The sequence below is a fragment of the Ahaetulla prasina genome, chromosome 2 (assembly GCF_028640845.1).
Source record: "Ahaetulla prasina isolate Xishuangbanna chromosome 2, ASM2864084v1, whole genome shotgun sequence".
NCBI classification, from domain to species: Eukaryota; Metazoa; Chordata; class Lepidosauria; order Squamata; family Colubridae; genus Ahaetulla; species Ahaetulla prasina.
Window position 1 is genome coordinate 289265936 of NC_080540.1, and position 15228 is coordinate 289281163.

At 43.4% G+C, this 15228-nt stretch overlaps 1 protein-coding gene across 1 annotated transcript in view; it reads right to left on the reverse strand.

The window, feature by feature from the left end:
* Positions 1 to 1474: 1474 nt before the first annotated feature.
* Positions 1475 to 15228, reverse strand: part of LOC131192116 (tetraspanin-36-like) — a 37735-nt gene continuing 23981 nt past the window's right edge. Inside the window, exons 5-7 of the mRNA XM_058170953.1 lie at positions 11371 to 11529; positions 5954 to 6031; positions 1475 to 2268 (exon numbers count right to left, since the gene is read on the reverse strand). Of these exons, the coding sequence (XP_058026936.1) occupies positions 2182 to 2268; positions 5954 to 6031; positions 11371 to 11529 (324 nt within the window). The 3' untranslated portion in view covers positions 1475 to 2181. The remainder of the gene's footprint in view (positions 2269 to 5953; positions 6032 to 11370; positions 11530 to 15228) is intronic.

The following is a 15228-nucleotide window of genomic DNA, read 5'->3' on the forward strand; positions in this document are numbered from 1 at the left end:
CAAACAAATGAGAAGATCCAGGAATTTGCTGTAATAGGATAGTTTGGCTTTTCTTTTGTCATTCTCATCATTTGTTCCTGGCAGATCTTGACTAGATTCTGAAACTCTTTGAGGGATGAGCCTGATTGGCACTTGGATGGGAGACCACCAAGTGATTCCAGAGTTCAAAATTAGAGTGGGATATTTTTTAAAAAAATTCAAGAAGGTAGCAATTACATAGCACCACCATACTGCCAGCTCCATGGAACTGTAAGTGGAGTCATGACCTAAATTCATCTTGGAGACTTTATTGTATGTGGTAGGTGAATTCCAGAGCAAATTGTCGAAAAGTCATTGAGTATTTTGTCATTTTATGTATTGATAAAAACCCAGAACATGTATTAAAAATTGGGGGGAAAATAATAATTTCAGAGCAGGACACTGGCAAAGTCCTTCTATATTTTCCAAGTTGTTTTGTGAAGTTATCAAAAGTTTAACTAAAATACCTTAGTATCCTTGTGTTACTTATTTTACACTTTGGCTTTTTCAATTCTCCTTATATTTTCAAATAAAATAAAATACTGCACTTTTTTTTGAAGTTTTTATTTAAGGTTTCAGGAGGCTCTTTATGTAATCTAAGTAGCCATTACAACACTCAAAAATTAAAGAGAAATAGTTTGAAAAACCAAAACTGCTTTTTCCCCCAGCAACACATATGTTATATAAGTTGTTTCGTGGCTTACAAAAACAAGAAGACAAAAGATAAAGAATACATCTGTTTGTGCCCCAGCAAGTCAACATCCTTCATCTGGAGAAATTGTTTTAATGCCGTCCAAAAATGCAGAATAATATCAAGCTCAGCTGTTATTGGAATAAAAGTAGCATCATGTTTTTAATATATTTCCAGGTACATCCTGAAATTTTACTCAACTGCGGTGCATACTGGATTATTGGGACCAAAAATAGACTGTATTCAAACTGGAGCATCCAGTGAATAAAGACTAAAAAATTAAACCACATACACCTATATCGGCCTTCTGTAACCCGGTGTCTCAGGAATACATACGGTAATTACTCTGTGCAGATGTGGCTGGGAATAAGTAATTAATCCATCACTTCTGAAGGATTCTTGCAACTCTGATTTTGTTCTGTAGCGCAACAAATTTATAGCTGGGAATTGTACTTAGCTTTGACAGACCAGAACTAAGGATGCAGTGGTAACAAGGAGTAAATATATATTTTTCCAGAGATAAGGCTATGATTGATATTTACAGCACAGTATCTTCTTTGCTTAAAACAGGGGTGTCCAACCTTGGCAACTTTAGTGGAATTCAACTCCCAGAATTCTGCAGCAAATATGGGTAGTTGGGGAATGCTGGAAGTTGAAGTCCACAAATTTTAAACATTCCAATGTTGGACACCCTGAAGCCTATTTTAGGGATTATGTTACAACTTTATTGCGCTTCCCCCTATATGAATTGTCAGTTGGGAGAACTTTTACCACCAGAATTCATCATGAGCTAAAAAAAAATGGAATCTTATATGCATTTCTGACCTAACTCAAGCAAAAGAGCAAAAGAATTCATACGGTCAGACATTTAATGGATATTCTGTTAGAAAAGCTGGTCACTCCCAGATAAAAGTCTGCCTATGTCTAAATCTCTCAAGTTACTCTAGAAAATGTCAGTCTAGAGTAAAAGAAATTGTCAGCATTCATACCTGCAACTTTTCTTGGGAGAAGAATCCAGCTTCAATCCAAGGCATGCTATATTCTCAACATTTATCTCAGAGTGGATTTCAACATGTCTAACGTTTAGCTATTTTCCACTGGATTTTAGAGATTTGCTATAAGCACCTAGCTCTTTACCATATGCCAATGGCCCAGCCAATCAGGGAAATATAATTTCTTTTAAGTCTCTTCAAGGATAGATTCACAAATTATATCAGCCACTGGAATCGCAGGCGTTGGTCTGCCTTTTCTGGTGAATGTCTCCATCTGCTGTTTTAAAAAGGGCACCTTAATTTCAACGATATCTGACAAATCTCAGGCTTATCAGGATGTTAATGCCAACCACCTTTAATATGACTTCTGAAAGCCAGTGTAATCTCCTTTGGGATTTCATAAAAAGTAGGCTAATGCTTTCTACTCTTTTCCATTTTTGTTCATGGAGATCCCAAAAGGAAAAGTCCTCGATTTCTTGGTCAGGCAAAGACTCCGGTGCTCAGGGACTGATACCCTTGGCTTTCCGTCTTGCAGGCCAACATGCAGATCCTAAGCATTCCAAAAAACTGAAATGAAAAACAAACAAACACCTGTAATTAATCTTTCAGTCTGCGTACATAGTAACAAAGAGAATATTTTTAAGTCAAGTCAAGTTGAACTGTGGGGTCCTTGATCCTTTTTGAGCTTGGCAGCTTTTCTTGAAGACATTTCACTACCAAACTAGGTAACACCATCAGGGCTACTGGTTTTAAATGTTCCTTCTAGAATTTTAGTTGATTAGCATCACCTGTATTGAAGTGGAGGCCTCTCTGTAAAATATTGTGTTCTGCAGTAGATAGTGAATGGCTGGACATGTTTACCACCCATTCCGACTCCGTGGCCTCTTTGATTCTGGGATTTAGTTTTAGGTAGTACTAATGATGTTACCTAGTTCGGTAATGAAATGCCTATAAGAAAGCTATCAAGCTCAGAGAGCACGAAGGACCCAATACTTGCAATCTTTACAGAATTTATAGTTGGAAAATAGATTGCTCTTCTCTCAAATCTGACGGTTAACACTCTTTCCACATCTATTAATTTTCATTATCAAATTCAGTTTTGCCCTTCTGAGTGCCCTCTAGATCAGTGGTCACCAACCAGTGGTCTGTGAGAAAATTTTGGTGATCCACAGAAAAATTATTTGCATTTTTTATATTGCACGAAATACTATTTTTCTTTTTTAAAAATCCATATTAGTGGTCCACAGGATTTAAAATTATGAATTTAGAGGTCCCTGAGGTCCGAAAGGTTGGTGACCCCTGCTCTAGATATTCTGGATTATAGATAGTCCTCAATTTATGACTGGTTGCTTAGCAACTGTTTGAAGTTCCAACTGAGCTCTATGGAGGGGGGGTACCCACAACCTAGATTTATTTATTTATTTATTTGCATTTATATCCTCCCGCCCTTAACATAACATAACATAACATCAGAGTTGGAAGGGACCTTGGAGGCCTTCTAGTCCAACCCCCTGCCCAGGCAGGAAACCCTACACCATCTCAGTCAGATGGTTATCCAACATTTTCTTAAAAATTTCCAGTGTTGGAGCATTCACAACTTCTGAAGGCAAGTCGTTCCACTTATTAATTGTTCTAACTGTCAGGAAATTTCTCCTTAGTTCTAAGTTGCTTCTTTCCTTGATCAGTTTCCACCCATTGCTTCTTGTTCTACCCTCAGGTGCTCTGGAGAACAGCCCAACTCCCACTTCTCTGTGGCAGCCCCTGAGATATTGGAACACTGCTATCATGTCTCCCCTAGTCCTTCTTTTTGTTAAACTAGACATACCCAGTTCCTGCAACCGTTCTTCATATGTTTTATCCTCCAGTCCCCTAATCATCTTTGTTGCTCTTCTCTGCACTCTTTCTAGAGTCTCAACATCTTTTTTACATCGTGGCGACCAAAACTGGATGCAATATTCCAAGTGTGGCCTTACCAAGGCATTATAAAGTGGTACTAGCACTTCACGTGATCTTGATTCTATCCCTCTGTTTATGCAGCCCAGAACTGTGTTGGCTTTTTTAACAGCTGCTGCACACTGCTGGCTCATATCTAGATATCTAGCCTTCTCTGAAGACTCAGGGCGGCTTACACTATGTCAATTTGAAGTTCTAATGCTCCCCTGCAGTCATTTATTTATTTATTTGTTTATTTATTTGTTCGTACTTTTATACTGCCCTATCTCCCTAGGGATTCAGGGCGGTTTACAGCCAAATAAAACATAAATATATACAGAATAAAACTTTAATTTAAAAAACTTATTAAATAGGCCGAATATTTAAAATAGAAATATAAATAATAAAACCCCATTAAAACCAGATTTAAAATTTAAAAATTCTAGTCCAGTCCTGCGCAAATAAATAGATGTGTCTTGTGGTCATGTGACCACATGCTGGGTACTTGGCAACCATTTGCTTCCAGTTTGGGGCTAAACTGGTTTGCTAAACAACCATGGTGTTCACTTAACTATCATTACATAAAAGATTGTAAAATCAGGCTGGTCATGTGAGTGACCTGTTTTATGATCATCACCACTTACAACCATGGGGCAGACTCCTTTACGGTCATAAGGCAAGGACTCCCTATATATGCTCTATCCATTCCAGTTAGCACAATCTTTGGTGCGCAACACATCAAGTGGGGAACCGACTGGAGAATACGAAGGTAGTTGTAACTCAGGTGTTCTGACCCAGCTCCCTGAACACAACAAACCCTCTGTAGTTAAATCAATGATTCCTTTATTAAGAGCGCCAGTAGCCCCGGCAAAAAGTCTCTCTCTCTTTCACCTCAAGCTAACAAGTCCAGCAGGGAGATGAATAGTTGTCTGCCACATCTATTCACCTTCGCCCCCTGCCTTTTATCCCCAGAGCTAGGGTGGGGCTTCGTTAGCAGCTGTGGCTCTTCCTTCCCAAGGATCAGCCCACAGATTTCCACTGCTCTCCTCTCCTCTGCCTTCTGTGCATCTGTGCGTCAGGTACTGGACCCAGCTATTCCTCCTCTTCCTCATCAGTCACCTCCAGATCTGGGGGCTGTTGACTCACCCTCTGAGGGCTGATGGATGGCCCAGGCTCCGCCCCTCTCTCTCTCTCTCTCTCTCTCTCTCTCTCTGTGCCAGCTCCATTCCCTCTTCCCCCTCGGAGCTCTCAGGTTGCCTTGATGCTGACTCTGACTCCCACACTGCCTCCTCATCTGATTCGATGGCTGACAGGCCACATCATCAGAGCTAAACAACCTGGTGCTCTCCAGATGTTTGCAGCTTCATAATAAAACAACAGAAGGGCTTGTACCACAGAAGTGCTCAATGGGATCCATAGACTGAAATGTCTGGAGGGACGCAGATTGTCCACCCACTTCTTCAAAATCAATCAAAAGGCAGTAAATTGGATTGCAAAATATTATACAGTCTTTTTTTGTTGTTGTTGCTTCCCTGCAGGTCCAGAGTAAAGATGCAAACAATCTAATAGTGGAGTTGATTCCATAACTCGCTTCGTTTTGGCTTATTGCATAGTGTAGTTTTAGTGTAGGTTTGTGGCCTCATGTACTGTTTGGATTCAGTCCATTACAGTTTATTCAACAACCAGGACTAAGCAAGCCATAGCTACATGTAGTATGGTCATGGGTGGCCTGGTTTATAAAGTAAATACTGCATGAACTCTGTGCTTCTGGGTTGTTGTTTTTTAAAGAAACCACTGGCTGTTTGTGGATTATGGCTGTGTATAATTATTCATAAGGGAAGATCCAAGCAAATAATGAATCAATTTCGTAATTGGCCCTGGAAAGACACCTACTAAGCTAGAAAAGGCAGAGATAGAAATATAACGGGATGATTATTGCTTAAGCATTCGAAGGGAAGATAAGAGCCCTTGGAATGTTCCACTTAATCTGGAGGGTGGAGTTTTCAATTGAGGAAACGAAAAGACAAAAACCTTTAGAATCAAAAGAACATTAGAGGAGACTGGCAGGATCAGGCCATGTTTCTCTAGCAACCGTCTATGAAATTCTTAGACACCATTTGGACAGAAACAGCCAATTTTGAGGCTTGTTGTTTTTCCTTTTTTAAAAAACAAACAAACCAACAAACCCAAATCAGGATGGGAACGAGAAGAGGCGGCCATTCGGATTGAAAGTGGATTGGAACCATTTGGGGTCCGCCATGCAGTTTTTTTCTTTCAGATCTAACTGAAAAGCAGGTTCAAACTTGGCAATTGCACATACCTTCACAATGGCAAAACCCAAGACAATGAGCATCGCGTAATTGAGCAGGTCACGGAGATCCATGGTCTTTTCACAGCCCTGCAGTGAGGGGAGATAATGGGGAAGAATTGATTACATAAGTTCAAGAGTTTTGTTCAAGAACTTGGTAAAGTTAGCAACAGCGCTTAAGACTTATATACCGCTTCACGGGGCTTTTACAACCCACTCTAAACCGTTTACAGAATCAGCATGCTGCCACCAACCATCTGGGTCCTCATTTTACTGACCTCACAAGGATGGAAGGCTGAGTCAACCTTGAGATGCTCAGAATTGAACTGCTGGAGTGAGCAGTGAGTTAGCCCCATGTACTGCATTCTAACCACCTGCGCCACCACGGCTCTGTAAGGATAAGGACACAAAGGCCTCTGGACCTGCCCAGAAGTTCATCTAGTCCCGTGATGGCGAACCTATGGCACGTGTGTCACAGGTGGTACGCCAGCTGTTCTGCCCCCCCACCTCAGTCCGCGAGGCACATGAACTGACTCAATTAGCCAGCAATTTAGTCCACGGCAGCTATCAGCTCTGGCAGCAAACCAGCGAGCGTCTGCCAAGGTTTTCTTTTATCTTCCTTGATGCCGGCGTGTCAGAAGCTCGTTACCGGAGCAACCAGGAAGTCAGGAACAAACAGCAATCCAAGCCAAATGCTCAGTCAAATAGTTCAGCTCAAGTTTTCTCCAGTCAGTTTGGTTTGTCTGTCACAAAGTAGTAGAGCAGCCCCTCCTGCTTTTATACCCTGTGGGGTGTGGCTCCGTGACTCAGCACTTTCTAGGCCTGCTCCAACCCTTCTTCTGTGTTCCCGCCTCTCTTGTCTATGAAATCTGGGATCTAACCAGGACTGATTGTCCACAGCTGGGTCTGGAAGCATTGCCTGGGCAGGGGGAAGATACAGGAGACAGAGGCCTCGTCACCTCCTCCACCTGGCCTGCCTTTGGCTCCTGGAGCTGAGCCAGAAAGGCCAGCCCTGCAGAAGGGAGCCTTGACGGCCCTTCCCCCTCACTCTCTGAGTCACTTTCTGGCAGGGGGCGAGGCCCGGGGGGGGGGCCTGGAGCCACAACACCAGCCATCGCCCCAGCCCCGCCTCACTGCACATGCATGGGGAGGTGGGGTCTTCCCCAATCTCTGCAGGTTCCCCCCCCCGTGTGCCCTATTTTTCTACTCCATTTCTGCCGCCCACACCAACCTGGAAGCCAAAACGGGGTGCGGAGGTGCCATGCAAGCCCTCCCCCGTGCCCCGTTTTGGGCCTGGAAAGCCTCCTGCACCAACCTGGAAGCCATAACGGGGCACGGGAGGGAGCAGGGCGCATGCGTGGGGGGGGGCAGGGTGCATGCGCAGGGGATGAGCTGTATGCGCAGGGGGCACTCACATTGCATTTTGGGGGTTCGGGCATGCGTGCGTGCATACACGCTTTGGGCACTCAGTACCAAAAAGGTTAACCATCACTGATCTAGTCCTATGTTTTCATCTTTGGCAACTTTGGGTGGGCTTTAATTCCCAGAATTCTCAGAATTCTCCAGCCAGCCATGAGTTGAAGTCCATTCATCTTAAAAGCTGCCAAGGTTGAGAAACACAACGAGCTAGTCCATTCTCATATTTTCCACAGTAGCCAATCAGAGACTTGATGATGGACTATAGAGTGAGGAGGTGGATCCTCAGGAGGGAGAGGGTGCAACAATCCAGAAGAATAAGAGGCAACTCAGCCCAGATATTATGTGTGATAGAAAGAGGATGAATATGGCTCCTCTCTAATAGTTCCCAGAGTATATTGTAGATGCGGATAGTAGAGTCCTACGTCTTTCAAGATCTTGTCTAACGTGTTTCCCCAAAAATAAGACCCTGTCTTTTTTACATAGCCTGACTAGGTGGCTCAAGTGGCTAAAACACTGAGCTTGTCTATCAGAAAGGTCGGCAGTTCGGCGGTTCGAATCCCTAGTACAGGTCTCCTGCGTGAGCAGGGGGTTTGACTAGATGAACTCCAAGGTCCCTTCCAACTCTGTTACCATTATTATATTTATACTTATATATATACATACATACATACATACATATGCAGGTTTTGGTATGTTCGGGTCTTTTCCCGTGTAAGATTGAAAGTATTTAGCCTAAATACTTTCAATCTTACACAGGAAAAGACCCGAACATACCAAAACCTGCATACATATACCCGTGAAAACCTACAAAAACAAATACATACATATACATATGCATATACATATACATACATACATACATATAAATGCTTCTTTGTTGGAGGGGGTCGTCCCTGCTGCCTTGAAAGAGGCGGTGGTGAGACCCTTCCTCAAGAATCCTTCCCTGGATCCGCCTGTTTTAGAAAATTATCGTCCAGTCTCCAACCTTCGCTTTGTGGCGAAGGTTGTAGAGTGTGTGGTGGCATGTCAATTTCCCCGGTACCTGGATGAAACTGTCTATCTAGACCCGTTCCAGTCCGGCTTTCGACTCGGTTATAGCACGGAGACGGCTTTGGTCGCGTTGGTTGATGATCTCTGGAGGGCCAGGGATAGGGGTTATTATTCTGCCCTGGTCCTATTAGACCTCTCAGCGGCTTTTGATACCATCGACCATGGTATACTGCTGCACCGATTGGAGGGATTGGGAGTGGGAGGCACCGTTTATCGGTGGTTTTCCTCCTATCTCTCTGATAGGTCGCAGACGGTGTTGATGGGGGGGCAGAGGTCGTCCCCGAGGCACCTCACTTGTGGGGTGCCGCAGGGGTCGATTCTCTCGCCCCTTCTGTTCAACATCTATATGAAGCCGCTGGGTGAGATCATCAGTGGCTTTGGGGTGAGGTACCATCTGTACGCTGATGATACTCAGCTGTACTTTTCCACCCCGGGCCACCTCAACGAAGCTATCAAAGTGCTGTCCCGGTGTCTGGAAGTCGTATGGGTCTGGATGGGGAGAAACAGGCTCAAACTCAATCCCTCCAAGACGGAGTGGCTGTGGATGCCGGCACCCCAGTACAGTCAGTTGCAGCCACGGCTGAGTGTTGGGGGCGAGTCACTGGCCCCGATGGAAAGGGTGGGCAACTTGGGCGTTCTCCTGGATGGACGGCTGTCCTTTGAAGATCATTTGACGGCCGTCTCCAGGAGAGCTTTTTACCAGGTTCGCCTGGTTCGCCAGTTGTGCCCCTTTCTAGACCGGGATGCCCTATGCACGGTCACTCATGCGCTCGTCACATCTCGCTTGGATTACTGCAATGCTCTCTACATGGGGCTCCCCTTGAAGAGCATCCGGAGGCTTCAGTTGGTTCAGAATGCAGCTGCGCGGGTGATAGAGGGAGCCCCTCGTGGCTCCCATGTGACACCACTCCTGCGCAGATTGCACTGGCTACCTGTGGCCTTTCGGGTGCGCTTCAAGGTTTTGGTTACCATCTTTAAAACGCTCCATGGCATAGGGCCGGGTTACTTACGGGACCGCCTACTGCCACCGACTGCCTCCCACCGACCAGTACGCTCTCACAGAGAGGGACTCCTTAGGGTGCCGTCCGCCAGCCAGTGCCGACTGGCGACACCCAGGGGAAGGGCTTTCTCTGTGGGGGCCCCCACCCTCTGGAACGAGCTTCCCCCAGGTCTTCGTCAACTTCCGGACCTTCGAACCTTCCGCCTCGAGCTTAAGACACATCTATTTATTTGTGCGGGGCTGGCCTAGAGTTTAGTTTTAAAGTTAGTTTTAAATGGGGTTTTGTATTATTTTAACGATAGTTTTAAATTCGGCCTAATGTAATAAGTTTTTTAACTGTTGTTTTAACTTGTATTTATTCTTATGTTTTATAAGGCTGTGAACCGCCTGAGTCCTTTGGGAGATAGGGCGGTATAAAAATTTGAATAATAAATAAATATAAATAAATAAATATATATCCACCAAAAAAGGCACCAGGTCTTATTTTCGGGGGATATCATCCACTGAGTAACCTCACTTGCGGGCGTCACCCCTGGCCTTCTTTTCACTGTCAGAGGCCTTCAGGAACTTCTTCTGTGGCTGGCAAGGCTTTCCTGAAGGCTTCTGCAGCCGATAACAGAGCTCCGGATCGATCCGGAGCTCTGTTATCGGCTACAGAGGCCTTCAGGAAAGCCTTCCTGGCTGCCAAAAAAAATGGGCCGAGGTGTGCAAGGCCTGGCTGCAGCTGACCAAAGGTAAGTAGTAGGCCAGTTCCACTACCCGCATCCCTACCCTAGCTCAATGTTTACCCGTGCGCCCTGGAGTGGGCGGGGTCTTAATTAGGGCTTATATTGGGGGTAGGGCTTATATTGAGTGCATGTGTAAAAATCAAGCTAGGACTTATTTTCAGGGTAGGTCGTATTATCGGGTAAACGGTATAGGTGTGAGAACAATAAAGAACTCAGCTTGGAAGATCATCATGTGTCGTTCTCGGATTAGATTATTCTATTCCTCTCAAAACACATTGGATGAAGCCCTATCTTGGGGCGGTGAATTCCACCAGTTAATGATAGCACGCATTGGTTTCATCAGCTCAATCCATAAACATGAAAGGGCTGGAAGACAAGCGTTTTCTTCGAAGTTAAATGCTGGGAGAGGGCTCTCAAAGGTGGTTTTTCAAAAGGCAACTGGACTGTGTTTTTTCCCCTTGAGGAAGAAGACGATGTTTTGCTTCTCATCCAAGAGGCTTCATCAGTTCTGGCTGGGTGGTGGTGGGGGAAGGGGGGGGAATGGAAGGATTAGTTCTGACAGGAGGTATTATATTCTTTGCATATAATATATATATTATATGACTGCAAAGAAATATAATCCTTCCATACACACACACACGCAACATCCAGTCGGAACTAATCTTTCCATTTCCCCACCGCCGCCACCGGCTAAGCCAGAACTGATGAAGCGTCTTGGATCGGAAGCAAAAGGTCTTCTTCCTCAAGGGAAAAAACAGCAATAGCACTTAGACTTATATACCGCTTTACAGCCCTCTCTAAATGGTTTACAGAGTCAGCATATTGCCCCCCATAATCTGGGTCCTCATTTTATCAAACTCAAGAAGGATGGAAGACTGAATCAACCTGGAACTGGTCAGGATCGAACTCCTGGCAATAGGCAGAGTCAGCCTGCAATACCGCATGCTAACGACTGCGCCACCGTAGCTCTTAAAAACATCTGTCAGTTGTCTTTTGAAAAAAAAACACCTTGGAGACAACCATGGCTTGGATGATTGAGAATCTCCACATAAATGTAGGGAGAGGAATTTTGTCTATGAAACAGGAGACATATATTCCAGAATAAGGTAAGTAAAGACAGCCAGCAAAGCCAAAAAAAAACAAACAACCATTGTAGGAAGCTGGTTCATACAATTTAAATTCTCATTTCCTACAACTTCGATCGCACTCAAGCAAACTCTGAATGCTCTTACTTGTGTGTTGAAAAGATGCTTCTCACTTAGCTGTCCTGTACAATTCTTGAAAGCCGAACCTTGCTTGCAGCAGCTCTGAGGAAGACTGTGGTTGCCTATAGTGTTGAACCACTGGGTCCCAATCCAGTCAGTGTAGTTTTGGATACCACAACACTGAAGCTGAAAGAACAAGAACTGTGGTTGGAAGAGGCACATCCAAAGTTCAGTTCATTTGCCTTAGAAACTTTGGAGGGCTTATCCCTCAAGGTCACCTTCTCCAGAACGTGATACCTTCCAGATGTGCTAGAATGGCAAGGCCCAGAATCCCCCAGAATGGCATGCATCTGGACAGTGCCAGGTAAAGAATGATCAGTAAGAGCAATAATAGCAATAGCAATAAGACTTATACACCGCTTCACAGTGCTTTACAGTCCTCTCTAAATCAAGGGTCTCCAACCTTGGCAACTTTAAGACTTGTGGACTTCAACTCCCAGAGTTCTTCAGCCAGCTGGCTGATGAACTCTGGGAGTTGAAGACCACAAGTCTTAAAAGTTGCCAAGGTTGGAGACCCCTGCTCTAAATGGTTTACAGAGTCAACCTATTGCCCCCAACAATCTGGATCCTCATTTTATCCACCTCAGAAGGATGGAAGGCTGAGTCAACCTTGAGCCTGGTGAGATTCAAACTGCTAAACTGCAGGCAGCCGGCAGTCAGCAGAAGTAGCCTGCAGTACTGCACTGTGCCACCGTGGCTCATAATATAATATAATATAACGATTCTCTTCCTTCTTGGGAAAACACTGCAATCAAGTTCTGAAATTGGCAACTGTATGTTGTGGAGACTCCTGCCCAGATAGAGTATGCTAGAGAACTTTCCAGAAACATCGAACTATTGTTACTGATGCTTCACAATGAAAAGAAAAAAACTTCAACTTCAACTTGACCTTCCCTTGTGATGTTTATGTGGGTACAACTATATAGGGTTTGTTTGTTTTTTGGCAATAAAGTAGTTTTTTATTGCCTTGTCTAGCTTTAAAAAAATAACCGTTATTTTCCAAGGCCTCCCATCTAAGGGCCAAACAGACATTCAACTTTTCTCAGTTTTGTTAAAAGATTCTCACCAGATCCTTCGCTATGTTCTGCGAAAGATTAATCCCTCTGGTGAAAAGTCAATTCATACAGTGACCGTAACGTTCTTTATTGTTAAGGAAAGGCCTTTATTTCAGAAGGCTGTCTTTTAGATGGACTTATTTTTCACAAAATCACTTTTGTCCTTTCTTTTAGGACAATTGTTTACTGTACAAAATGGTACCACGGTGCGCAGTTTTTCTCATTTGAGTGAAAAACATGGACATTGAATTGCCTTTTTCATACATTTATACATAGGGCTCAATTTTTTTGATATCTTTATTACAATATACATTTTTACAAAGTATTTTTTTGTTGGTTTTGCTCTCGAATTTTCCTTTGTAAAGCAGAGTTAGAAACAAAGAATTAAAATGTTTTATCTTTATGAATCTCTTTTATATTTGCCTCTTTTTCTGGTTTGTCCTTTTTTTCAAGAAAATACGGTCACCGTAACGATAGATTACATTAAAGATACAGCTAATGTACTCCTGCGAGTCCCTTGGACTGAAAGGCGATCCAGCTGGTCAGTCCTAGAGGAGATCATCCCTGACTGCTCTTTAGAAGGCCAGATCCTGAAGATGAGACTCAAATACTTTGGCCACCTAATGAGAAGGAAGGACTCAGTGGAGAAGAGCCTAATGCTGGGAAAGATTGAGGGCAAAAGAAGAAGGGGATGGCAGAGAATGAGGTGGCTGGATGGAGCCACTGAAGCAGTATGCGTGAACTTAAATGGACTCCAAGAGGATGGTAGTGAACAGGAAGGCCCGGAGGAACGTTGTCCATGAGATTGCAAAATGGGTCGGACATGATTTCGCAACTAACAACAAAATATACTCCCATCAACAATCACAATGTAATGTTTCTGGGTTTTTGACTGCAATAACACTTCTTTTTCCTTCTTTCCATCCTCCCTCCCTCCCTCCTTCCCTCCTTCCCCCACTTTAGGCTAATTGAACAAGTGAGATTTAGGAAGAGAACTGGTCTCTAATCTCCTTAAATATAGTATCAGCACTGTATAACTAATTTTTGGAACAAGAATGTATTGAAAATGTTGTGTTTTTTCACATGATCGGGAAATACTTGTTTAAATGCAATCATTACTTTGGAAGCAAAACCATCTGCTTCGCAACACTAACAGATATGATCTTTCATACCAAGCCATTCATCACAACATTAATATGATCAACATTTCTGCTGAAAAAAAGACCCTAAAATGGAATATATTAATTTTAAAAAATTACAATCAAAGCTAAGCCCCTTATTGAATATTTTATACTTTTAACTTCAGCTGTTGCAAAAACGAAGTGAAAGAATTAGATAAATTTATACAGAAGAATGGCCTTATTTTTGTGAACTGGGCAAAATGGTTTTGGTTCACCATACAATGTGAATCAATCCTTCTTGGTTATAAACCAAGCCTAAATTTTGGTGAATTTGGAAATCTAGCTGGCTACTCTTTAGTCAATAACTCTTGGCCTAACCATGTCTTAGCAAACCAGTGTCCTTCCAATATGATGTCCTCCAACTTGGCAAGGAATTCTAGATCTAACACCTAGATCCAGCAAACAGGTTGATAAAGCTGGCTTAGGCATTGTTTTTAATTAATCTCTAGCTGCTTTAGAGAACTCTATGGGGAAATGCACAACCTCAATCTATTCAAGATTTTCCCATTATTATATAATACGCATGCCTTTTTACTTATCTTTTATACCACCAATCGTATCTCCCCTACAAGGTGACTCTATCTATCTATCTATCTATCTATCTATCTATCTATCTATCTATCTATCTATCTATCTATCTATCTATCTATCTATCTATCTATCTATCTAAATATCTATCTATCTAAATATCTAAATATCTATCTAAATATCTATCTATCTATCATCTATCGACGTACGTATCTATTTAATCTATCTACAACAGGTGTGTCAAACTCTATTTCACTGAAGGCCGCATCAGGGTTGTGTTTGACCTTGGAGAGATGGGGTGGTGGTGGAGGGGCGTGGCCATGGTGGACGTGGCCAGCTCGACATCACTCGTGTCAGGGGCACCTGTGCTAGTCAAGTGCTAAGGCAGGACTTCCCCGAGACTCTCCCTCACTCTCATTATAATCTCCATCCTTCCCTTCCCTTCCCTTCCTTCTTTTCTTCTTTTTCTCTCCCTCAATTGCAAAAGGGGAAACATTTCTCCTTTTGTTTTGTTTTTAGTTTGTTTTGATAGCCCTCTACCAGTGAAAATGGAGCTTGGGGTGGGCAGGGTGTTTTCACCGGCAGAGGCGTCGTGAGCCAGTCCTTCGCTGTTTCCAGGCAGGCCCTATGGGCCAGATCTAAAAACACTGCCGGCCAAATCTGGACCGCGGGCTTTGAGTTTGACACTCCTGATCTATGGCATCTACCTACCTATTTACCTACAGCTGTTAAGTTAGTAACGTGGTTATTAATTGAATCTGGCTTCCCATTGACTTTGCTCGTCAGGTCTCAAAAGCTGATCACATGACTCTGGGCCACTGCAACTGTCACATGAGTCAGTTGCCAAGCATCTGAATTTTGATTACATGACCGTGTGGATGCTGCAGCGTACGTAAGTGTGAAAAACGGACGTAGGTCACTGTAACTTGAACAGTCACTAATTAAACCATCATTTGTGTTGTAAATGTTAAATGTTGTACCTTGATGAAGGTATCTTTTCTTTTATGTACACTGAGAGCCTATGCACCAAGACAAATTCCTTGTGTGTACAACCACACTTG